This window comes from Anopheles stephensi, chromosome 3 (genome assembly GCF_013141755.1).
Source record: "Anopheles stephensi strain Indian chromosome 3, UCI_ANSTEP_V1.0, whole genome shotgun sequence".
Lineage (NCBI taxonomy): Eukaryota > Metazoa > Arthropoda > Insecta > Diptera > Culicidae > Anopheles > Anopheles stephensi.
The window spans coordinates 54236223-54260871 of record NC_050203.1 but is presented as its reverse complement, the minus strand read 5'-3'; the positions used below and the strand labels follow the sequence as shown (position 1 = coordinate 54260871).

General features: G+C 48.0%; 7 protein-coding genes across 9 annotated transcripts; 4 read left to right on the top strand and 3 right to left on the bottom strand.

Moving 5' to 3' along the window:
* The first annotated feature begins 6245 nt into the window (after positions 1-6245).
* LOC118513325 (cell division cycle protein 23 homolog) lies at positions 6246-8366 on the top strand. The gene is made up of 2 exons (XM_036058932.1): positions 6246-7491; positions 7567-8366. The coding sequence occupies exons 1-2, from the start codon at positions 6378-6380 to the stop codon at positions 8307-8309; spliced, it is 1857 nt and encodes a 618-aa protein (XP_035914825.1). The 5' UTR covers positions 6246-6377; the 3' UTR covers positions 8310-8366.
* Positions 8367-8502: 136 nt separating this feature from the next.
* On the top strand, positions 8503-10745 carry LOC118513336 (protein FAM92A-B). Of its 2 annotated transcripts, XM_036058956.1 has the most exons (4): positions 8503-9653; positions 9762-9794; positions 9878-10150; positions 10211-10745. In XM_036058956.1, the coding sequence occupies exons 1-4, from the start codon at positions 8988-8990 to the stop codon at positions 10409-10411; spliced, it is 1173 nt and encodes a 390-aa protein (XP_035914849.1). In that variant the 5' UTR covers positions 8503-8987; the 3' UTR covers positions 10412-10745. The 2 variants fall into 2 exon arrangements, with proteins under 2 accessions (XP_035914849.1, XP_035914850.1); XM_036058957.1 differs by lacking the exon at positions 9762-9794.
* On the bottom strand, positions 10727-11778 carry LOC118513354 (heat shock factor-binding protein 1). Its single transcript, XM_036058986.1, has 2 exons — positions 11386-11778; positions 10727-11305 (listed from the first exon to the last, which is right to left on the bottom strand). Exons 1-2 carry the CDS (start codon positions 11482-11484, stop codon positions 11150-11152), a joined length of 255 nt encoding a protein of 84 aa, XP_035914879.1. The 5' UTR covers positions 11485-11778; the 3' UTR covers positions 10727-11149.
* A 797-nt stretch (positions 11779-12575) lies between these two features.
* Positions 12576-14703, bottom strand: LOC118513340 (growth hormone-inducible transmembrane protein). Of its 2 annotated transcripts, none has more exons than XM_036058963.1 (4): positions 14436-14699; positions 13774-14243; positions 13221-13690; positions 12576-13150 (listed from the first exon to the last, which is right to left on the bottom strand). In XM_036058963.1, the coding sequence occupies exons 2-4, from the start codon at positions 14230-14232 to the stop codon at positions 13063-13065; spliced, it is 1017 nt and encodes a 338-aa protein (XP_035914856.1). In that variant the 5' UTR covers positions 14233-14243; positions 14436-14699; the 3' UTR covers positions 12576-13062. The 2 variants fall into 2 exon arrangements, with proteins under 2 accessions (XP_035914856.1, XP_035914857.1); XM_036058964.1 differs by having other exon boundaries at positions 12578-13150; positions 14334-14703.
* Positions 14704-14949: 246 nt separating this feature from the next.
* On the top strand, positions 14950-18511 carry LOC118513320. The gene is made up of 9 exons (XM_036058928.1): positions 14950-15374; positions 15453-15652; positions 15726-15924; positions 16006-16104; positions 16168-16304; positions 16387-17348; positions 17425-17736; positions 17808-18080; positions 18159-18511. Exons 1-9 carry the CDS (start codon positions 15192-15194, stop codon positions 18182-18184), a joined length of 2391 nt encoding a protein of 796 aa, XP_035914821.1. The 5' UTR covers positions 14950-15191; the 3' UTR covers positions 18185-18511.
* Positions 18269-21994, bottom strand: LOC118513316 (mediator of RNA polymerase II transcription subunit 15). The gene is made up of 3 exons (XM_036058918.1): positions 21803-21994; positions 21578-21717; positions 18269-21459 (listed from the first exon to the last, which is right to left on the bottom strand). The coding sequence occupies exons 1-3, from the start codon at positions 21859-21861 to the stop codon at positions 18515-18517; spliced, it is 3144 nt and encodes a 1047-aa protein (XP_035914811.1). The 5' UTR covers positions 21862-21994; the 3' UTR covers positions 18269-18514.
* Positions 21995-21997: 3 nt separating this feature from the next.
* On the top strand, positions 21998-24621 carry LOC118513323 (zinc finger protein 425-like). The gene is made up of 3 exons (XM_036058931.1): positions 21998-22164; positions 22238-22310; positions 22379-24621. Exon 3 carries the CDS (start codon positions 22388-22390, stop codon positions 24257-24259), a length of 1872 nt encoding a protein of 623 aa, XP_035914824.1. The 5' UTR covers positions 21998-22164; positions 22238-22310; positions 22379-22387; the 3' UTR covers positions 24260-24621.
* The last annotated feature ends 28 nt before the right edge of the window (positions 24622-24649 follow it).

The following is a 24649-nucleotide window of genomic DNA, read 5'->3' as shown; positions in this document are numbered from 1 at the left end:
ATTTCTTAGACTAGGATTACACATGGGGTGGTCCGGTGGCCGAGGCGATAACGGCGCCGGTCTTCACACGGCAGAGCCGGGGTTCAAATCCCATCCAGACCGCCTCCCCGTATGCAGGGCTGACTACTTTACTACGGGTAAAATCTAGTCACAGAAGGCCAGAAATGGCAGGCCGAGACCTCTCAAGGTTATAGTGCCAGGGAAGAAGAAGAAGGATTATACATTTAGCATTGAGTCCACGACAACGAGGTAAAACGGATTTTCCACATAAGTAACTAAAGATAGCTCATAAGTAACTAACTCAAAAAATAACATTAATAAGGAAGAAGATAAACAACAAAAAATAATTTGTCTGACTATTTGACTGATAAGCAGTGGAGGATTTAGCACATTGAAGGCCCTAAGCGGAATGGAGGTTGAGGGCACCTAAATTCATTATCAGTTCGAGGCGCTTTTTGAGCACGGGGTAGCCTTGCAGTCCGTGTACCGTTAAACCCACTGAAGGACACATATAAAGGGCCTCGCGTAGAGAGCCACTCGTGTGAAGGGTCTCGTACAAAATGCCGCATGTTAGGGCTCGTGTTAAGGGCCTTGCTGAGAGTTTTCCGACATATTTCACTTAACACCATTATGAGTCACCGTATATTCTAGTTTTATGTTTTTTCTGCATAAAGCCTTCCATTAACCTCCATCTTCCATCGACTAGTTTCTGTTGTAGTTCGATACATCAACGTAATTTGATAGCAGGAAATGATTCGGCCATAGAAAATGGTAGCTCAAATTTGAAGACAAAATTGATTGATTTAAAAAAAATTGTTTTGCTACAAAACAAACATAAAAAAGAGTAAATTTGCGGTGCAGTAATAGAAAGCGTTATCACTTTCGGTTGTGCAATGTATTTGCCGCCACGCCCATCGATGCAGAACCACATAAGCGCCTAAATGTAGATAAATAACGTACATCGTAGCGAAAAATCGTATAAGACGGATCCTTACAGTATCCTCTTATTATTCCGAGTCTCCGATAAGAGACGAGTATACCAAAGCGATTGATTTGGAAAAATAATTACAGACAAATAATCCATTATAGTTATTTTTGGTTAATAGATACCGTTTCCTCACGGCTTCTTGCACGTTAGCAAGTAACAGCGCCCGATCGAGGCTTTCGCACCACGAATCTCATGGATGCAGTCAATTCATAGGTAGGTAGCTTCCTTCATCTATTTATTACGGTATTACGGTATTGTAATTCAATAATAACTTTTTAAATTAAAATCTTGTCATTCTAATGCTTGATAATGTTGGTACCATTGAGTCAGAATTTAAAAATTCTAAAAAAAATAGTATTCAAGTTTTTTTATTTCAAAGGGAGAATGTTTCTTAGAGTCTCAAACTGTTTGCAACATCGATCAAGTTTCCATTTGATGGGAGAAATGCTTGCGGCCTCCAAACGCTTCCGGAATGGAGTGTCGATCCATTTCTCTCCAGGGTCAATGTTTGTCTGAAACTTGCTGTGCTCGAGTTGCGTTTAGAGCAGGGCTTGGCCTTCATGACGTGCCATATGGAGTAATACACTTCCATTAAGATCGGAGTTGGATGGTGGCCACATATCCTTCCCCCAGAACGGATCATGTTCTTGCAACCACTATTGAGAGCGGTTCGAGATGTTTTGTTGAAACACAACGTATGACTTCTGACCGTACTGTTCTTTGATCCACGGAAGAAGCAGACCTCCAAAGACCATAATGCTAGCAGAATGCTTGTTCAGATAAACATTCTTATGCTCGTCGGCCACGTCTTTTACAGGAAGAGAACTAATACATCGGTCGGTTCTGGAATTCATTACGCCTTCGTCGGAAAACAGGATTACCTTATTTTTACGTTTAAGGAAGTTTTTGCATCGATCTACTCGTGGCGCAACCTTCCTTTTTGATCTTCCGTGCTATACAATAATCGTCAATCCCGTGTTCCTTCGCAATTTTGCTTATTGAACACACAAATTCAGATACGTGCAGACTATATTCAACTTTGACAAAGAAATACCAATTTATGTAGCTAAGTTTACCCTAAAAAATGTGATATCCTTTCAAGGAAAACTCCAACAGCTTCACCACCACGGATCAGAAGCGCCTAAGAGTATGCAAACATTAGCTAACTGGATGGATTGTATTTTAAGGAATTCTAACTGTTCCGACGGAGTGAACACCTGGTTTCTCTCGAATACATATACAAATGTGTTAATAAGATAGTACATGTAGCGATTTAAATTTAATAAAACAGGACTAAATAACTAAGTACATCATTCCGAAGGTCAGGATATTTAATTAGCAGATGACGGTGCTAAACTGCAGTAGTAGCGCCGGATAAGTAAGTTATTCAGATGATTATTCATCCATTATTCAGATGATGATCTTCTGACCAGTTCAGCTATTTCATCTTCATAAACCGCTCAACCGGCTAATTAAATTACCACATCGAATGAATCAGCGATCAGCGAAACCACAGCCAACCAACCAACTGTTTTACGCTGCTGGTACCGCTTTAGTACCACTCCACACCGGTGGTTCTCGGCGTAAAATTATCATGGTGTCCGTTTGGTTTTGTGTAAAAATTCAGCGAAGTATATCATTGCTCCACATTGCCCCAAACAAGCAACAACAAACAAACAGAAAAAAGCGAAAGAAAAACAACGGACACACCAATCAGCACAAACAAACGGGGCAACATTCAATTCCGATTGCTGTTGGTGCCGTGCTCGGGTGGTATTCTATGTGCGACCCGGTTTACAGTGCAGCGCAATCTCGAGGAAGCGATCAACAGCGGCACATCATGCGCTAATTACTACGGCACATAAACCATTAACGAAGCAATGTCAACCAGTATTTTACTCGGGTTGGAGAATGTGTTTACTGATTGTATAATTGATCTTCATAAGGGTAGCATGTTTAAAATGTTATGAAATCTTTTAGCTTAATAAGGAAAACTTATTCCATTTTCTATCACCTTATCTCTTACTTTCTTTTTATCTGTCTGTTAAGATGTAGAGTGTGTCCGTATTACAGCAAAACCAATAAACACTGTCCTCTCTTTATCCCGGTCATATCAACCAACAAACAACCTTGCCAGAGGCTCGAAAGCAGCAAAAATATTTACTCATTAACCTGAACCACTTATTTGGCGACTAGCGTACCAGCACGTTCAGCGAAATCTCGTGCCCACTGCTACCCTACCCGTATCCGCAATCCAGCGGGTTCCACGTCCCATCCGGTAACCGTAACGACGGGAAATAGATGGCGCTAATCAGCAAGGAACACTTCGTGTGTACACTACCGATCATCAAAAGGCAGTGAAAATGCGCTGCACAATGGTGAATGTACTCTGGAAGGCTGTGGCGCAAAAGGGTGTTCCGGTGCCCGCAAAACAAGGCTCGCCGAGGCTGGTAGTAGTACGTGCTACTATCCTGCGCCAGAGCTACTATACAGCTCACTCCATCCAACAACATAGTAGTGGCTAGTGCGCGGTGCTAATTAGAGCCAACGCTTTAATTTGCACTATGCACTCTGCACAATGGATCGTATATAACGTATCGTATATAAGCGAAACGGATCTGTATATAAACAAATGGCACAAGCGAAGTTGCTATCTTACCCGGCGAACAGTTCTCCCGAAGCTGAAGTCTCAGTACAGAACGTGTGCTTTATCGCGAGGACATCATGGACGTAGTGCGCAAACTACTAGCAATGCTGTGTGCGGTGTTGGTATTGATTACGTTCTCGCCTGAAGCAGCGGAGACGTTGCCCGTGCCTCAAGATGCAACCAGAACGATCGATGCGATCGATCAAGGACAGTTCTTTGCGGCCCATAGAATCCGGCAGCGGGGACATCATCGAAAGTTTTTCCCAGCACCACCGGCCATCACGGGAAAGTAGAAGCACCGATGCTGAGTAAATCCTGGTTGGCGAATGTAGCTAAACCTATTTAGTGGAAGCAGATCTCCGAGATAGGAAGCAGCAGACGATAACACTGCGTGTTCGGGCCCAGGTACCATGTGGTTGCGGAACCAACTGAACCATGCATGCTGCAAATTTGATTAGCACCACCGGTTTACCGTATGCGTATCGCCGAATCGGATCCAGATTCTCTATATAAACCCGATCATAACAGCAACATTAGATCCATTCATTGCAAACCGTCTGCTGACTAGCGATCCACCGTACACCCTCATACTCCAACAGTGGCACGTGTTTCACGATGAAGCTCAGCCTATTTCTGCTCCTTGCCGTGCTGCTGTACAGTGCCCTGTTCGAAGCCGTCGCAGGTCAGCGATCGAACGGTTTCCCAACGTACGACGATCATCCCTCACCGTTCCGGTTCAACAGACCAATCGCTACACGAAAACCACGCCGCAAGTTCTTCCCAGCTCCACCGGCCATAGTGGGGTGATGAGTGCGGTGCGTCAATCGATCCAAACCAGTGCCTGCCAATAAGTGTACAAACCTATACCAAGTGATCCAAAATGCAATATCCATTAAGAATAGTTAAAGGATAAGGATAAGTGAACCGGTGAGGCGAAGAGGCAGAGTCTTCCTTGCGAGTGTGACCGCGCCGTGTGGAGTACTTCTTAGTGTAGCAACCTGAGTAGCTGAACACTGAAGTAAACAAGTGTACAATTATTTATACCATTGTAATTTAGTTGTAGCAGTTTTCAATGGAGCATTTTTTTGTAACAAAAACTGATAATAAACAAACTATAATGTGATACTCGTAGCGTGGTTTTGGATAGTGTTATTGATTTTACCAGGTACTATTATTTTGACAACATATTCTAGAGTCCTGAAAAGTGATATTCAATCAAAAGAAACGTGAAATAGTTTGATGGCTTGTGGAATCGAGGACATACATAGAATTTTAGTGTGTACCATAAAGTTGGGCTGACAGGTGGTAGGGGCAACAATGGCTAGTGCCGGGTAGGACCAAGAAATCTAGGAAGCCAAAAGGTCGTTAAAGCCAATAAGATGTCACTAGAGGAAAGCTTTCCTATGAATACAAGCCATTAAATGTGTCGAGACAGTGTTGGGATTATTTCCGCAACACATAGAGGATTGAAATATGGATTAGCGAAATCTTCCATGGATGCATTACCAGGCCGACACATAACATTGGCATTTTCGGGACATGGAAAATTTCCGAAAAATTTCCAAGTCCATGTACCATTACATTGGATATCCAACAGCTCTTGAAAGCTTTGCTAACGACTTCCCTGTAGAACTACGACTCCATGACTTGATGACCTATTTGCAAACCTCATCAGGGTTGGCCTCCTCAACTTATCTCTGAGGTCAGTTGAATAAGATTTGTTTTTTTTTTTTTTTTGTTTCATTTACTTCGACCATTAATTTCTCATAGAGGAAGACATCCGTGTTTCAGTGGCCGGAGTGGAAAGTCTCTTCCACGGGGCTCGTCTAAGAGTCTAGTTAAAGTGATTTCGTTTACGAGACCTTGTAGCAGGAACCTCGTCGAAGAGGCCTCGTTGAAGGGACCTTGTCGAAGGGACCTCGTCAAACGAGTCTCGTGGAAGGGGCTCGTTGTAGGGCTCGTTTGGCAGGAGCCTTCTCAAATGGGCAAGTCATTTCTTACTGGCTTTGCTTGAATTGATTTTACCCGTCGAATGATTGTCAGTTCTGCGTACTAGAAGGTGATCTGGATGGGATTTGAAACCCAGCTTAGCCGTATGAAGACCGGCAAAATTATACACAAATCCAACCTGGGCACTCGACATCTCATCAGCGCTGTGCGCCAACCTTGTGCAATACTATAGCTAATTCAGTTATGGTTAACTCAACTAGCAGCAAGCTATCATCGCAGGAAAGCGTCGTTAAATCCTGACGAACCAAATAAAAAGAAAGCAACAGGTTTAATAGAACAGCATAAATCGTCCATGCCTATTGCATACACTGTACTGTGGCAAGGCAGTTGTGATTTAAATCTCTTGAGCAGGGGTGTCAAACTCCTAAACTTTCGACTTTTCTATTGTCGTGTTTCGGAACTAAGTTAGTCATTTCCCAAGCTAAATTTATTTTGGTATAACTTCTAATTTCATATTGGATGATTAATGAGGGGCGATTGTAGATTTAGTATTGATATAAAATGTTTTTAAGGATTTAATTTCAATCGCAACAACTGTCACCCGTCTTGGTCTTCCGGAATGCCGCCGTGAGCTGTCATTCGTCAATCTCATAAACAAACGCCTGTCAACCGTGCTGCCGGAGGAACACCGCGCGCCATAACAACAAAACCGCTCTGCAAGCTCCGATGGTGCATCATCAAGCCGGTCGTCGTACAGCAGCAGTTGTGATTAAATTAAACCATTAATAGAAAATGGATCCGCCGGTCGATCTAAACGTGGTGAAGCAGGACATCCTCGTTGGCATGGTAGAGTGCGAGAAACGGTGCTTGATGCAGTGCACCAAATGGCTCGCCGAACTGAATCACGGTCTGTCGGAGGTGACCGTCGAGCTGCGTGGAAATACTGCGCTCCAAAACGTGCACGGTGGGATAGAGGATAGCGAGTACGATAGCTACCTGCTGGCGAAAAGCTATTTTCTCGTGCGTGAGTACGACCGATCTGCCTACTTTACGCGGAACTGCGTTTCGCCGGTTCCAAAGTTTCTGCACCTGTACGCAACGTACATGTCGAAGGAGAAGAAACGGTTGGATAACATGACGGACAGTTCGGTCGTTAGTTCGGTAAGCCACGCGAAAGATTTTTCCGAACTGTTGAGCATCTTGCGGACGGAGCATAGCCAACAGTCGCTCGATGGTTACTGTCTGTATCTGTACGGCGTTATACTGAAGAAGCTGGACCTAACCGACATCGCGGTGCGAGTGTTTGTCGAAGCGATCAACGCGGAGCCAACGCTCTGGAGTGCCTGGCTGGAGCTGGCACCGCTCGTGAACGATAAGCGAATGTTGGAAAGCTTGAAGCTACCGAATCACTGGATGAAGAGCATATTTGAAGGGTACACGTACATCGAGCTTTTCCAGAACGACGAGGGTATCAAAATATTTGAACATCTGCAAAAGAATGGTTTTAGCAAGTGCATCTTCATACCCACGCTGCTTGCGATCGCCTATTCGAACAAACGGGACGTCGACCGGTCGATCGATATATTCCAGCACCTTCAAAGCGTCGATCCGTACCGGCTAGACAATCTGGACTCGTACTCGAATCTGCTGTTTGTGAAGGACATGAAAACGGAAATGTCCCATCTGGCGCACAAGGTGGTGGAGATCAACAAGTACAGCCCCGAGACGTGTTGCGTGGTGGGGAACTATTACAGCATACGATCGGATCACTACAAGGCGGTCATGTACTTCCAACGTGCGCTCAAGCTGAACCCTCGCTATCTTTCGGCCTGGACACTGATGGGGCACGAGTTTATGGAGATGAAAAATACCAACGCAGCTATTCAAAGTTACCGCCAAGCGGTCGGTAAGTAAAAACGAATGATCAACTACACCGGAAGCGGTCGTACTCATTCGCCCGTTTGCACGCGTTTTCTTGCAGAGGTTAACAAAAGAGATTTCCGCGCGTGGTACGGACTTGGACAGGCGTACGAAATTCTCAAGATGACATTCTACAGCTTGTACTACTACAAAGCGGCCCAACAGCTGCGCCCGTACGACAGCCGTATGCTGGTCGCCCTGGGTGAAACGTACGAAAAGCTCAACAAGGTCGCCGACGCGCTCAAGTGCTACCAGAAAGCGTACAACGTGGGCGACATCGAGGGCGTAGCACTGTACAGCATGGCAAAGCTGTACGAGAAGCAGGGCGAAACGGAGAAAGCCATACCGGCGTTTCTGAAGTTCTGTTCCGATGAGAAGCTGATCGCGGACAAGGCATCCCTGTGCCACGCGTACATGACGCTGGGCAATTATTACGAAAAGATCGAAGATCTCGACAAGGCGTCCTACTTTGCGTACAAATGCTTAGACTACGAGGAAATGAAACGGGAGGCGGAATCGTTACTGAAAAGCATCGCCAACAAGCGTGCCCACACTAAGGCAACGACGTCCGCAACGGCAGCCACGCAACCACCCGGAACGGCCAAAGCTTCCGAGGAGGGCAAACCGGACGGTAATGTCGCCACGGATACGTACGGTGGCGAAGATATGGAGATGGATGAAACGAATCTTTCGAAACGGATCGACAGCGCACTGGCGGAGGAAGACCCGGGAAGCAACGAGATGGCGGAAAGTTCCGGCATCCATGAGTTTCACATGGAGGATACGTACGATGTGAACGAATGAGGAAATAAATATCTCACCTATGTGCTTTGGTGGTCATTCCAGTTGTTACAAAAAAAAGGAGTTCGGTCACCTGCCTGTCCGTATCACCCCTTCGTAAATGAGTGTTTGTTAACAGGGCTGCTGGTGATGCCACCATCATTTTGGGGCTCGTTCGATCCTTTGGTAAGCTTCTGTTACATAGAAGAGCCTCAAACCAATGATGTCTGTGTCATCAGCGTATGCCAGGATCAGGATTGACTTATAGAAGATGTTCCCCAAGGTTTTCGCCTCCGAATCACGGAAGAAGATCTTCTTCCATCCACCTTCACCTGGCATGTGATGTTGGTCGTTGCCATCTTTACAAGCCTCTCCGCCATCTTCTCCAAGACGTGCCTCATCTTGCAGATCTGGTCAGGGGTTGATTTTCCGTTCCCTTGGTATCTAGCGATGAATTAATATCATGTTTAAATTGAATCGTTTTATCAACCGCCGTTTTTGTGGATGATAATTTATTTTACCACCACTTTCACTATCAACTGACGTTTGACAGTACCGCTCGTTTAAATGTATCGACAGAGAAAGCGAGGCCGGTTGCTAAGCAACGGACCTTTCGCAACAAATACAATCTGCAAGGCAAGCTAGCTGGTCGAGCTAGGCAATTTTTGTAGTTCAGTACAAACAGGATAAGTTAAACAAAAAATGCTTCGCAGCGGAAACACAACCACACTGCTGTGCGACGAACAAACCAAATTCATACTCGACCGGATCAACACGGTGGAGAAACATTTCGGCGTGCTGTGCGGTGCGTTGGCCGAGTACACGCGCAAAATTGCTCGCTTGCGGGACAAAACGGACGAGCTAGCGCACACCACCCAGGACTACTGCGATGCAGAAAAGCTAAATCCCACCCTTGGCGGTGCACTGTCCAGCATGGCCAAGGCGGTAACGCTGATGGGCGATTTTCACGACGCACGGGTGAAGCGGTTGGAGACGAAAATTGTCGCAGAGCTGTCGCAGTACGAAGCCGTATGCAAGCACTGCAAGGAGGACGTGAAGGAAGCGCTGCTGGTGCGGGACAAGGATTTGGCCAGGCGGAAGCAGCTGGAACAGAGCAAAAGCCGTAACGGGCGACTGAAGCGGAACACGAACGATACCGAGCTGATCAAGTCGAACCTGGAGGTGGAAAAGGCGCTGAAAGAGATCGAACATCAGGTCGAAAGGTTCGAGAAGCAGAAGCTGCACGATTTGAAGGAACTGTTGCAGAGCTTTGTGTTGATCGAGCTGAAGATGCACACGCAGGCGGTCGAGGTACTGTCCGCGACGTACCAGGACATTAGCGATATAGACGAAGCGAAAGATTTGCAGGTAAGCGTCATTTCCGGCGGGAGATGGCATGAAAGTAATATCCTTAATTTACCCTGTTTGCATGATTTCCACACACGCACACATTACCAATAACCCTGGACTAATAAGAGTGTACACAAGGAGTTAAAGAGACAAAATCGGGTAATAATGATAGTACCCTACCGTGAAACAGTATGCCAGCCTTTGCACTAACTGCAGTATTAACTTTCCTCTTTGTTTGCCAGCAATTTAAAAAAATCCTCCAGCAAGACACCGTTCCCGACCGTTACTTCCTACAGCGCATCAAGAGCCAATCGATGGGTGCCCTCAACGCAACGCTGGCCGGATTTACTGCGGGTCGTAAAAATAAAAGCCTAAGCTCGAACTCGCTCAACTCATCCCAGGAGCAGGACATCGATGGCACGGATACGGTCGAGCAGCAGCACACGCAACCACGCAAGCTAGCACCCGCTTCCAGACGTTCCAACCAAACCTCAGTACAATCGGTTGCATCATTGGTAAGCGTTGATTTGAACCAAGGGTTTCGCAAAAAATGCTCACCATTAACCCGTTCACAGGATTCTTTAAAGCGTGATTTGTCGTCAGCTTCGAGCACCTCGTCCGAAGCAGACGATAGCGAGGAAAGCGAAACGCTAACGGACGACCATTCGGACACGCTGGTAAGGCCGGCGCAGGCGGGCGTCTTGAGCGAGCAGAAGAAAAAGAGTCAGGTGGATTCCACGTTTAAAATTATCAAACTTAAAGACTATAATCCGTAGGGTGGGATGAACTGGGGCGTAGCTAACCATTGACCGGCGTGTGTTGTGCGATTCGTTACAGTGGTCGGGCTGGAAGCATCGAATCAAAAGCGGCACGATCAGTAAGCATGTTAGCTATCGAGCGAAGTTACAGCACCGTTTCCTAGCGACCAATTCTGTTGAATCGAATCGAAGTGTATTAGGGTCAGTAAGCATTACTAGCATTTGCTCCTGGCTACAATCGGTAGGCGGTGGAATGGTACGGTTACTATGGTTCGGCGGGTTAGTTAACAGTTCCATTGTTACTACTGCATACGTACCATTTCAACACTGAGCAATATACTGAACAATATAATTGTTTCGTGTTTCTTTTTCCTGCTTTATATTATACCTTTCCTTTTCTTGGTGCCTAAGTGTACAATCGAAAGTAATCTACCAATGGTGTCCTTATATACGCCTGTGTGCAAATCCAATTTCCATCGATAAACCAAAGCCATAAAATAAAACAAAATTAACCCCTCGCTTGATGGATAAGCATTAGTGCAAACTTCTCCTAATTTTCCCGCTGATCTTTGATAAAAAAAAGTGTGTACTATTCTTGTATTGAAAGTAATGCATGCGCTCGTACGTGAGCGTGTATGTGTGTGTTTGTTTACGAATATATCCAACGGGGTTGGGAGATGATTATTAATGCAGAAAATGAGTGTTGAGCCATAATGTATGGCCAATGCTGGTGGTGGATCCGAAAAGGCCGGACGCCTACTTGTCCTGCCCTTCGACGCCCGCCTGCTGCATCAGATCGGCGATACTTTTCTCAAGGTCATCTATCCTTGTGCCCATGTCGTCGATGCGGGAAATTATCTGATCCGACATCGTCTGGAACTTGTCCTGCACGTTCTGCAGCAGATTTTGAACCTATGCAAAGTAGATCGGACGCTTGTCAGTACCGGGTTTATGGTTCGGTTCCAGGAACGGTGCCCTGTTCGCTCACTTACGTATATCGTCAGTTCCTGCATGTTCTTGGGATCCACATTGCTGTTCAGCGAGTAGTTCTGTTCAGCGTCACTGTCGATTTCGGACTTAGCATCGGCCATGGCTAGCTGTACTTGGACGCACGTCGTACACCGGGGAACAATCCGATCCGATTTAGATTCAACAACCACCACTCACTGCCGGGTCTGCTATCTTTCTGGCTGGATTGTGTGGAGTAGTGTGAAACGTTGGGTACGCACGCAACCACAACCCACCTTCTTTGCAATCGAATAAACAAACCACGAAGGAACTGAACAACAAAAAAAAACGCCAGTCTTTTGTCCTGTTCGCGCAGCTGTCAAAACTTTTCCATTGACAGCAGCCGGCATGTAGCTATGGCAGCGGTTCTTAAGCGAATGCTTTCTTGCGTTTTTACATTGAATTATTTATGATTTGGTAAAAGACTCGAGAAGGGCCCCCACCCTCCCCTGACAAAATTTGTAGGGCACTGTGGTCTGTCATTTTTATGACCATACAAAAATCCCACTGTGCAATAAAAATGACAGGCCACAGTGCTGCACACAAAAGATTCTAGGGAGGGGGGGGGGGGCTTCTCGAGTCTTTTACCTTCAGGCGTTAATCCTACAGTGCCTTACAAATTTTGTCTGGGGGGAGCCTTCTCGAGTCTTATCCTCGGAGGTGGAAACTGCAAGGACCAGCTTCTATAAGCCATTCAAGATCCAGATACGCCGATGACATATACTTCGTTGGATCAAGCCTCGTTGGAGATGAACGAGGCGAAAGCCCAAACCACCACCACCACCAGCGGTTCTTCTACCCAAAACACCGAATTACGCAGTGTTGAAGTACCGAAGGTCACCCCTTCGAAGTTATCCAAAACTTCAGCTACTTTGGCCCGGAACGGTCAGCATCGAAAATTATGCACAAGTGTGCTGATTGTTTCTGGAATATGTTCTGAACCCTGTTCAAATTGAAAAAAGTCCTCTGCCGGAGGATAAGCTTAATGGCGACCTAAACGAACCCATCCAGGCTCGTCAGGTTCCGGTGGGCTGACCAAAAGGACGTTGGTGCCCGAATGGTAAAAGAGGCGGAGAGATTGGATTACCAGACGACTCCCAACCGTGAGCGGTGCCGGACTGTTGCAGTTGGCATATACCACCGTTGCTTTAAGCGAAACTTAATACATTCACTTTCAGAATACGTACAATAAAGGCTTCCAATTTATTTACATCGAATTATGTGTGCGGGAGGAATTATTCATCCTTTGCCAAGCATTCGTTTCTTTACATACTAATTTAAATTACAACAGATACCTCTGCAATGTATTATGGAACATTTGTCCGGTCTGATTTCAAGGAAAGCAGCTCAACGATCAAAGATTTCTGTTCAAACCCTGCGTTGAAAAGAGTAACTGGTTTATATAGCCTTGTTCCACACTACAGATTGAACCTACTTAGGTCCATTGAAGCTACATCTGCTGCCGCTTTAGCGTTGCTATGGATACTTCATTCAAACCATCCTGCTTCAACAATGCGCTTTCTTATTGATCTCTGTGGAAAAAGCAAACTTTTAGCCTAGTGGCTCCACAGGATTCGACAATCGTGCACTACTAATTGCTAACGGCATGATAGAACCGTACAGTAAAACATATCCTCTACTAAGACAGACTGAATACTACTTTACTTGCGACGATTGCCACCACCGCCAGCCAAAATAGTGACGATTCGGATGAAAATGTTCAACGTATCCATGTAGATCGAAATTGCTCTGTAAAAAAAGGATGATTTTTCGGTCAAATAGTTGGACTTTGCTTCCTGTGTTTTACTAGACTACTCACGCATTAACAGGATCGAATGGGCGGGGAGCATACAGTGGGTACATCTCGGCTCGTTTCACAATCTTTTGCGTGTCGTACAGCAAGAATCCACTGAACAGCAACAGTCCGCCGTACAGCGAGAGAGACGCAATACCAGCACCGAGGGCGGTCGTCGGCGGAAGCCACATCGAGGCCAGCGAGGAGGCGAATACCACCCCTAGGCCGATGGCCAACGGACCTCCCATGTACAGGAATTTGTCGCTCGGTGCACAAACGGCCACCGTCGAAAGGCCACCGACCACGCCAGCCGTGTACCATGCGGCTCGTGTTAGGATTGCACCGCCAACGAAGCACATCGGTGCGATGACGGCTCCCAAAATGGCCGAATGTGTCGCCCATGCTAGCTGTTTCGCGCCGAGACCGGGACTGTACGGGATCGATTGTGCTACCATGCCGGAACCAATCATCAGCGCGAATGTACCGAGAATCGACTGAAACAAATCGGAACGGAACAAATCAATTAGCCAGTACTGCTGGTACAGGGTGCGATTTTTGTCCCATTTCATCCACTTACCATCCATCCATTTCTCGAAACCAAACTTAGTAAACGGGGCGACCGAAAGACGGCCATTGCACTAGCCGCCGAAATGGCAATCGAGCCACCGAAGTACAGATAGGTGTCCTGGATGCGCTGCTTCACAAATTCCGGCCACAGGTGCGAGTTTTCCAGCGTGCTAGTTCCGCTGCCCAATCCGAGCCCATAAAAGCACAACGCACCGAGCCCGATAGCGGCACCGCCCGCCACCGCTCCTTTGCCGATCGCGTACGCATTCGGGCCGGGTGGAGCCATTGCACGCTCACGCAGTGTCGTGCGTTCTGCGCGAGCTGTCCATCCGGTACCGCTCGATCCTCCCTTTACATCGCGTGCGTACTGCCGGAACACTTGCTGCTGTCGTTTCGGAATCGTTTGCAGCGTTGATTTTAGCAACGCCGACGAAACGAACGTTCTACCGCAGGCCAAACGGGACAGCATCTCCAAAACAGCTAACGAAATGAGAATTTGGTGAAACGGAATTTAGTAATGGCGAATCACTGGCACACCGAAATGCCGAACGTTGCGTAAACTGCACGTACTTTATGATTTGCAGCTTTGTTCGTACGGTATGATGAAATTCGGTGCAATCACAGTAGCTTATGGAAACAGCGAACACAAGTGAACCTTCCGCGTAGGCTTACCTTTTGTGTCAGAGGGTACGGGGAACTTAATAGATTTTCAGCGTTTATCGAAGTTCTTAACGGGGGAAATCGCTCGAAACGCACAATTCAAGATGAACGGGAGTTTTGCTGAGTTCGTACAGGAATAAAGCGCAGCTAGATGTTGCAATTCCGCAATGTTTTGCACAGAAATTTCTCGGCACTCATTTGACATTTGACGCGGTGCAGTAATATTCGTACGCACAGTGGGCGATCTATCGGACATTCGCTTTGGACGATATGTGTGCGCATGTGTTGGAGTACTTTCAAAAATTAAACGTGACGATGTAAAGCGGTTACAGAAGGTAGATGCATCATGATTTTGTTATATTTTAATAAAACGTCGGTTTTAGCTTGTAGTTTAAAGCTATTAATTTAATGCTAGGAAGAATTTCTACGATATCGGACTGTGTGGTGGGTGATAAATATACACGATGTACGAATACATGCAAAGTAATACAATACGCCGGGTTTTGTTCTACCGTGTTCAGGCGGAGTCATTCAACAGATAATGCCCTGTAACTCTTTAAAAACAATCACACAATGGCGAGATGTTTCGCAAAACAGGTTACTAAGTGGTCATCCCGTTTCCATAGCAACCGGGATAGATCGGTCGTTACAAAACGGACCGCAGAGTGAATTCGAGCGTCAGTTGAAACCGTGTAGCCATCCGAAACTGAGAGGCGTTATTCCGTGCGTGTTAGTAGTTCGATACCAGTTAAATCCACCTGCAGAAAAATGGAAGACAGTTCATTGCTGCGACAGGTACAAAGGCAGATCGAGAAGCTGGGATTGATTGAGTCAATGCCGGTGCTGATGGAGGAGTCGCGGAAGTTTTTGACTCACTTTATTAACATGTTTCAACGTGTCCAAGGCAGCGTTATCGAAGATTACTATTTTCAAACGCTGTACCTGTGCCAGGTGAGTGCTTTGCCGTTCCCTATTTTCTCCGCTGCACACTTGTGCCACCATTATAAAATCTACTTGTCCCCGTTCCAGACGGCAATCGTGAAATGCGACGTTACCGAGCGAGATAAAACTGTGGTGAGCAACATTTTAAACACCGTACTGGAAACGATCCACCGGGAGTATGTGCGCAATAAGGTGCTTATTGAATCGCTTGGCACACTTAACAACATCATGTGCAACCTGTACCATTTGGAGGTGGTATATGCGCAACCAATGTTACGCAAGAAGCTGTAAGTATCAGTAGGAGGAAAGCGATTTCTTTTTTTCCCTACGCTAGAGCCTTACATTTGTTCGTGTCCTTAGCCCATTTCTTAGCCGATTCTTCTGCGAGATGGAACACTACGGCGTGATGTGTTCCATTGTGGGGATTCTTTATCAGTATGTTTGCAAGTACGACTGCGAAAAGCGTGCGGACGTGTTTGCCGAAATTATGGAAAATTTTAACGACCCAACCAATCAACTAGCCGAGATGCTGCAGTGGCAACCGGAAACGTTTTATGCTGTAAGTGCATCGATCATCTTCTCCCATTTTTGTTTAACAATTTTCAATCTCTTCTAACATATTTCGTTTTCTCTGCTCCAGCAATGTAGAAAGTTTCTGAACGACATTCCCGGTAGGAAGTATTATTCACTTGCCGCACGATCTGCCATTTTTGGGGAGAAGACGATTATACCGATGAAGGTAAAGCTCACAATTCGTTGACCAAAGCATGCCGAACACTTTACTGATACCATATGTTTTTAGGGCATGCCTTACATTTCGTTCGAATGGAACTCACATCCGAGTGAGATCGCATTCCAAGCCTCGTTCGGTAAAGACAAGGACAATTCGCTACAGGCGAATATCGACTTCAGCGATATACGCTCTGTGGAGATTATTGAGTAAGTGTAATAGGAAGAGAAAAACATCTCACACCTCACACACAACAAGTAAACTAATTTTTTATTTCTTCTTCAAACCAAGGGACCTGGAACAGCCGCGGGTAGTATGTACGTATGGCAAAATAACCGTCGAGGGCATTGCCATTGAGAAGTACGAACTGCGCATTAATGTGGTGGACAACAGTGAGCTGAGCGAGCTGGCCGAATTTATAACGCCGCTGATAAATTCGGTGACATTCGCTGGCAAAAATGTCACACCACTTCCGGAAGTTATGTGCGATGAAACGGTTATTCTTCACGAGAAGTTCTACAACACGACGGACTTTGCCAGCCAAACCTTTCTCGAGGACAGTAATGTGGCAGCAGCCGCCCAAACGGCTAGCCCGAAACAGGATGCACCAATCATGTCCGCCACCCATCCGAAACATGATTCTCCGGCTAAGCCGATGGTGGAAAGCGAAAATGATCACGATAAGGAAAATTGGGATAAAACCAACCATTTGTCCGATTCCTCGCTGACCCATTTCCAACCGTTCGACACGAAATGGAAAGCGAACTTATTACAACACACGTCCAAAAGCAAGAAACCGGAACCTTCCCTCCCGCCTCTTGCACGCGATCCGTACGACATAGAGCTGATGCGATGCGAGGAAGTAGACCAACGGAAGGCAAAGCTTCGAATGGAAACGGTTTCAAAACGATGCGCCAATGGTAAGAAAAATGGACGATCCGAGCACGTGGACAGACGGCCGAAATATATGCAATGCTCGACACCAACCAAAGCCCGGCGCACAACCCCTTCGAAGGGTCTCGTCAACGAGGAGTTGTCTTCGATTTTCGGTGATAGCGGCGAAGAATCGATGGATGATGAGAAGCACGACGCAACCTACATGCCCTACTCGATGCTATCCAAGACGGGAATGCGTAGCCGGGCTGGCAAACGAGGAACCAAGCGCCAGGCCGTTCCATTGGGACAGGCGGCACCGCACGGGCAGAAAAAACTCAACCTTAAAATGATACCACCCCCTAAAACACAAATTCTTGGTGAGTATTGAATGCAAACTACTGATCGTTTTGGGTTTTTGGTTTCCTCTAGCCTTTTTTGCTAATTTTTCATTAGGAACGGGCCAGAAGGCTACGAGTGCCAGAAATAGAAAAACACAAATTTGCGACATTTCGTCAAGCACGCCGCAGATAGAAACGGCGATACATGCAGTTGCCGTAGCGAAGAATAATGGCACAACGTGTGCGACGACTGTCCCGTACTCCAAGCCAGCCGAAGGGCAAACTCGTGAAGGAATTGAAAGAGGAGGCGTGCTTGCCAACGCTCCGACGGCAGCCACCCGTGGAATACGGAAGAGACTCAATTCTAAACATACTACCACCACCCAAACGACTACTACAAAAACGACCACAACGAAAACAACTGCAGGTAGGGCCATTCGTTGCTATCCATCATCTTAATCACTCCGCGTCCTGACGTTGCTCTTACTACCATCGCAGTTGGACTTGCCACGTGTGCAGTAGCTGACCCAGCGGAAGATACGACGATGCAGGAAGACACGATTACGATGCCACCGTCGGAAATCTTACCGTGCCATGCCACGGAGCAGGTGCATTGCCGTGCACTTTACACGGTCGAAAAGCACCAGGAATACCACCGTGTCCATCATACGGTGAATGAGGCCGAAACGTCTTTGCCCGAACTACCGGAAGAGGCTCGTCGGCAAGTGTTGGCTTGCGCACTAAGGATTGTCGATATAATTACGCATTCGTGTAAGGTTTTCGCGAACGTATTGCTTGGATGTTGTCGTCACGGCTTGTTTTCTCGTGTTTTTTTTTTCGTTCGCTTAGGTACAACACTGCGACCCACTAAATAGAGATGTAACCATAGCTACGGGAATGAAGCTGGCAAGGGAAGAGGCTGATACCGGCGACAGGACATTCAACACAACAACTTCTGGTATGATTCACTGCAAATAATTGTTGGAAACATATATTATTGTTTATAATGATATTAGTACAAAGATACAACCGTATCAAACCGCTCACAGCATAGAAGCAGTGTGCCGTAGCTTCTGTAGTGCTTACTTCGCCGAAAGCACTTCGTAACTTTCGTCTACAAAGAGCACGATGAGCTTGTTTGAATGTAATAAAATATACTCTCTTGATGCGAAAAATTTAAAATAAAATTCAACCAAAATGCATATTTACATGCCCAGCAGCACACTGGTGCCGGTGGGTGCTACAATCGTCGGGTTCGGCGAGCATGCCTGCCGGACCGACATTTCCCACGTATCGAGCAGATGCGATAGTGTGAACAGGCCCGGTAACTTGCAGATGCGAGCCATCAGCGATTTTTGCACCAGAATCAAGAACGGCGTAGCGTTGTACTCCTGCTCGATCAGCGAACAGCTCGGTGCCGTGAACGGATAGTCTTCCGGGATGGTGACCGCGACCGGCGGCACACACGGCAGGTTCTTGTCGTCTAGCCAGCAGATTAGCCGGATCGTACGGGTGCCACTGATAGCGCACTGATCGAGCGACACTTTAAACTTTTGGTCGAGTCTAGCGATTTCACCCTGCAGGATGTGTGGAATCTCCTGCGGGGCTGTGCTACTGACGGTGGCGTTGGTAGTGGTAGCACTGCCGGCAGTATTGCTGCTACTGCTGCTGCTGCTGCTGCTGCTCGTGCTAATTGCCGCTGTCGTAGTGCTGGTGGTGGTGGTCGCTGCTCCCCCACCGGTACCGCCGGCCCCCGTTCCTGTTCCATTTCCGGTCGCGGAATCGTCTTGCGCTAGGCGTGACTGCTTCGCCGGTGGCGGCAGATTTTTTATGTCCGGTCCAAACAGTGCATCCAGACAGGGACGGAAGGTGCGCTGAAGGGTGTGATTGCCGGATGCACCCTGCAGGCTGCTCGAGACGGCCTCCACCAGTGGGTTATTGGTCGGTGTTTCGCGTATCGAACCGAGCTGGCTCGTTAGTGCCGCCTCGCATTTGTGCAGTGTTTCGAGCGGTATGCGAACGCTCGGATTGCTCAAAATCTCTAGCAGCCGTTTCATCTTCGCAATCTTGTCGATATCATCATTTTCCATCTTGGCTATCATACGTTTCAACGGTTCGATGTACTTTGTCAGCGCACGGTACTTCTCCCGGTAGAGCTGCTCGTCCTGAGGGTTGAGCGGACTCGGCACGGCACCACCCGGCTGCCCGGGAGTGTTTAAGGAGCCACCGGGCGACTGGCCGATGCTGGAACGCTGCGCAACACCGCCCATGTGCGGGTTGGGTGAAGGGATAAGGGCCGGGGAAGGTATCATCTGCCCCGGGTGGGATTGTGGCCCGTGCGCACCCGGTCCGACGGGTGACGGAACCGATGGCGAAGGCGATTGACGCAGGAAGTTATTTGGCGTGACGCTGCGTACGGCTACACCACCGCTAGCGAACACGTTGCCACCCGGCATCATGTCCGGCGGTTTGCGTACCATCGTATTGCCTCCCATGCTAACAAAGTTGCCCTGCTGGCCAGCCGCACCACCCGCTCCGGCACCGAGCATCTGGGCGGGGCCGGTACCCATTACGCCTCCCCCGCCAGGTCCCATCGGTACACCGGGGTTCATTTGGTTGGGACCAGCTGGACCCATTCCGCTGGATTGTTGTTGTTGATGCTGTTGTTGCTGCATAGCTTGCTGTTGCATTGTGACACCGGGTCCCCCCGGGCCTCCGATCGGACCCCCACCAATGGTTCCAACAGGTCCCTGGCCCATCGCATTCAGTAGCACTTGCTGCTGCTGCTGCTGCTGCTGCTGTTGATGTTGTTGCTGCATTTGCTGCGGATGCTGGCCGTGTTGTTGGAGCTGTTGCAGTTGCTGCTGCTGGGGATGTTGCTGCGGATGCTGGGCATGCTGCTGTGCAAGTTGCTGCTGCTGTTGATGTTGCTGATGCTGCTGCATCTGTTGGTGCTGCTGGTGCTGTTGCATTTGTTGCTGCTGTAGTTGGGGTTGATGCTGCTGTTGCTGTTGCATTTGCTGCTGATGTTGCTGCTGGAGCTGCTGGTGTTGCTGTGGATGCTGTTGCAAGTGTTGCTGAAGCTGTTGGTGCTGCTGTTGTTGCTGCTGCTGCTGCTGCTGCTGCTGCACGACTACTTGCTGCTGTACCTGACCCATGTTAGGTCCCGGTCCACCATGTCCAACACCACCCTGCACACCAGCATTCAGTTGTCCCATTTGGCCAGGTCCGAGGCCCATCTGGACTTGTGCCATACCCTGCTGCTGCTGCTGTTGCTGCTGCCGAAGCACCTGATTCGGGGCCATTCCCATCGCTTGCGGATTCATGCCAGCGTTTGATCCAACCATCGGGCCCATCTGGTTCGCGGCGTTCATTGTACCACCGACCGTCCCCATCTGCTGTCCGCCCATTGCGTTTTGGTTTTGCAGTTGCGCCTGTATCTGGCCCATCACCATCGGGTTCATCTGGTTGGGGCCGCCAGGCCCCACGCCCATCTGCTGCACCGGACCACCTTGCCCTTGCACGAGCCCTCCCTGCTGTTGCTGTTGCGGCTGTGACATACCGCCCTGTTGTTGCTGCTGTTGCTGCTGCTGCGCCTGCTGCATTTGGTTTACCTGCATTGCGTTCAGCTGCGCCATCTGCTGCTGCTGCTGCTGCTGCCCACCCATGCCCACAATTTTGCCACCGCTCATGCCACCCGGTCCAATGCCTACACCCATCTGGCCCGGCATCCCACCGACCATCCCTGCACCAGGTCCCTGCATTTGGTTCGGTCCCATCATGCCGCCCATCTGATTGCCCGGGCCCGGTCCCATGCCGACGCGGTTGGCCTGCATCGGGCCGCCCATGCCACCCATCTGCATCTGCGGGCGCAGCGAGTGCAGCAGATTGGAAGCATTCCCCCCCGCTCCTCCCATCTGTCCGCCCATGGGACCGCCCGGCCCTACACCCATCTGTCCCATCATCTGTGGCCGAGTGCCCTGCGATGCCAGGTTCTGCAGAGCATTGATAGGATCCGGCATACCACTACCGCCACCTCCACCACCACCCCCACCGCCGCCGCCTTGCTGATTGCTGTTGCCAACCCCTTCCTGTTGTGCCTGCTGTGCCGCTGCAGCTGCAGCATTTTGTTGATTTTTATGTTTGGTATCTAAGTAGGCAGTGGCGAAAAGGGTGCAGAAGAACATTAGCAACATGTGTGGCTGAGTATGTGTGTATGTGTGTGTGGGAAGGTATCGTGCCGGCACACATCTTCCGCTGCAACTTACTCATCTCACGTACGTGCAGAATCAACCGGGCCACAAAGCCCAGATACTCATCCTTATTGCGAGCTTTCTGAAACACATGATTTTCCATCTCGATGCCATTTTTCGATGAAGTCATGCCTGTCTGCTGGATGGCTTCATTGCTGCAAGCGAAAGGAGGTTGAAGCGAACGAGTTCAATCAGCCGAATCATACTGGCGCTGTGGTTCGATCATCCATCCATACGTACATTTTGTTAACGACACTCTGTCGAAAGTTGCTCGTCTTCCAGGAATTGTCCTCGGCCATTATTGTATGCGGAATCGAACCGTTTTCTTCACCGTTGAAGCAACACAACTTTTATTGCACACTTTTCGATAACGCTACAACGCGAGCTAAAAACACACAGCTCTTCTGGGTGCTCAATCGTCAGCACTGCAAAGAGCGGGAGCGAACGCATCGCGAGAAAGAGATGCAGCAAACGCCCGAAGACAGCCCGAACACTGAGCAGTGGAAGTTTCGAACATCAACTTCGAAAAAAAAACCCGTTTTCGCAATCACAACAAACAAACGTCAAAGCTGCTGATTGGTAAACAAACTGGTACCCCGCGGGTGGGTAGACCCAAGATTATTCAACAAATGTGGAAAAACAGTTGCTATTTCCTACCGTACTGTATCTTTTTAGCAACAAACAGCGTGAAGGAAAAGCCCTGAAACAATCTATGTGACCGCCGGGGTGGCAGATCGATTGAATATTGGTGAAAACTGCACGGTGCGAGTGCTTGTGATGTGCAAGTAATGCTCACAGTATCTACATCGTTTGTAGGTTGTACGAATGGAAAACGAAACTATGATGGTTTATGCTGTGAAACAGGAAGTTTGCGAAGTTCCAGATGACCACGAGCGAATGGAGCACAATACTTTGGAGAGCAGTAGTAGTACAACGATCGATCCGGACACGGCAAGACTTTTTCAGGGTACCAAAATGGAAAGTCCTTCTAGCGAAACTGGACATGAAGCGGCGGCATATGGTAGCGCTTGTAACAACTTTTCCGCAGTACAAATTAAGGTAGAAAGGCATGATCCATGCTCCAATATGCTGAGCGAACCTACAGAGCATGGGCCCACAGCGGGTAATGCTGTGGTTGATGAAGAATCAACAGGTTTTCGGAGTACCAAAGTGGAGTATCCTTACAGCGATGATATCGATTTGGAAGCTACAAAGATAACACCTGCCTATGATACCGAGCCGTGCAACTATGTCGGTGTGCCGATTAAGGACGAACCATACGATTCGAGCGCAGAACAAGGTATGCCCGAACCGGCCTTAGACCCGTACGAAACGACAGCTCACGAAAAGGAGATAAAAGTTGAAAATGTTCCATTCGATATGGAACAGCAAAATCCAGTATTGGTAGATGGAACAGATGAACCCACTGTAGACGGTCGCGACGCAACGCGAGATGATGATTCTGCAAACCAATGCCAACGCGTGTATGCCAATGGGGTTTTGTACGAAGTGCGTGTAGTAGCTGATGGTTGCGGTACGGAGAACGTTCCAGCTGACCAACAGCAACCGTCATGCAGCAAGTCCGTAACCGATGTTATGAGCTCGATCAAATTGCTGGGAGAAAATAAGCAATACCAGTGCGATCGCTGTGAGAAGTCCTTTTGTGATAAGATGGAGTTAAAGATTCATAAACGCAACCACCAGTTTACCGTATGTCCCGTGTGCAAGCGAACCATGCGTACCGATTTCGTCAAACGGCACATCGCGAGGGTACACCCGGATGATGGTATTCTGCCGCAAAACCGATCCTTCCCGTGCGATGAATGTGATCGAGTGTTTTCGAACGACGTTCAGCTAAAGAACCATCAGCTGTCGCACAAGAAACAGGGTTGCCCGGTATGCGGTAAAATCGTACGATCCGATTATTTGAAACGACACATGGATTTGAACCACCCGAAGGAGGTGAATGATTGCGACGGCAGTACGTACCCGTGCGACCAGTGCGAAACGGTGTTAAGCAATAAGTATTTACTGTTCTTCCACAAGCGCACCCACCAAACGGAAGAGTGTCCGGTATGCAAGGAAACGCTACGCGCCGGTTACATGAAGATTCACATTGACATGAAACACCCGGACCACAGCACGCTGCCCGAAAATCCTGCCTTCAAATGCGAGCAGTGCGAGAAAACGTTCGGCTACAAGGCGGCACTGACGCTTCACAAGCGCAAACACCGGTTGACTGAGTGTCCGGTGTGTAAGAAGACGGTTCGGACCGACTGTTTGAAGCGCCACATGGACTTTAACCATCCCAACGACGTTAGTGCGCCGGAGAGTGTGTCGCGTGTTCCGTCTGCTGATGCCGATGGTGGCAGCAGTGCGCCCCCATTTGCAAACGAAAGACGCGTGCCACAAACGGAAGATTGTCCCGAGTGCAAGGAAACGTTCCGGAGCGACTATTTGAAGATTCACATAGCGATGAAGCATCCGAACGATAGTGCATTGCCCGAGGATCGACCATTCCGGTGCGATCAGTGTGAGAAATCATTTTGCTACAAAACGCAGCTAAGGCTCCACAAGCGTAACCATCGGCTGACGGAGTGTACTGTTTGCCAAAAGTCCATGCGATTGGACTGTCTGAAACTGCACATGTCCCGGATGCATCCTAGCGTTGTAAGCAGCGTCAGTACGCAAAACTAGTTCATGGCTGCCTATTTGCTGCCAGCTTTATAGCGCTATTAATTGTGTCCTGGAGTACACTAAAATGGCTGCTAAGTACGCTACTAGGGTAGTGGAATAGCTAATATTGATATTATAGCATTTTCAAGTGAACTGCATGCCACGATAGTATTTGCGGAAAACAACCGTAAAAATATCTTGTGAGAGAATCCGTAAATCGTTCAAAATTTTATCAACAAACATTACAATAGCGTCATTTTTCTCATCGTTACCGTAACCGATATAGGGCTCTGGTCTTGCAATGCTACCTACGGATTAGTTGCCTCTTAACTTATAATATAATATAAAGCGTTTTTAGTAAGAATAAAACTGAATCGATTGTAGCCTATGCGTCGGTTATTTCGGTTAGGT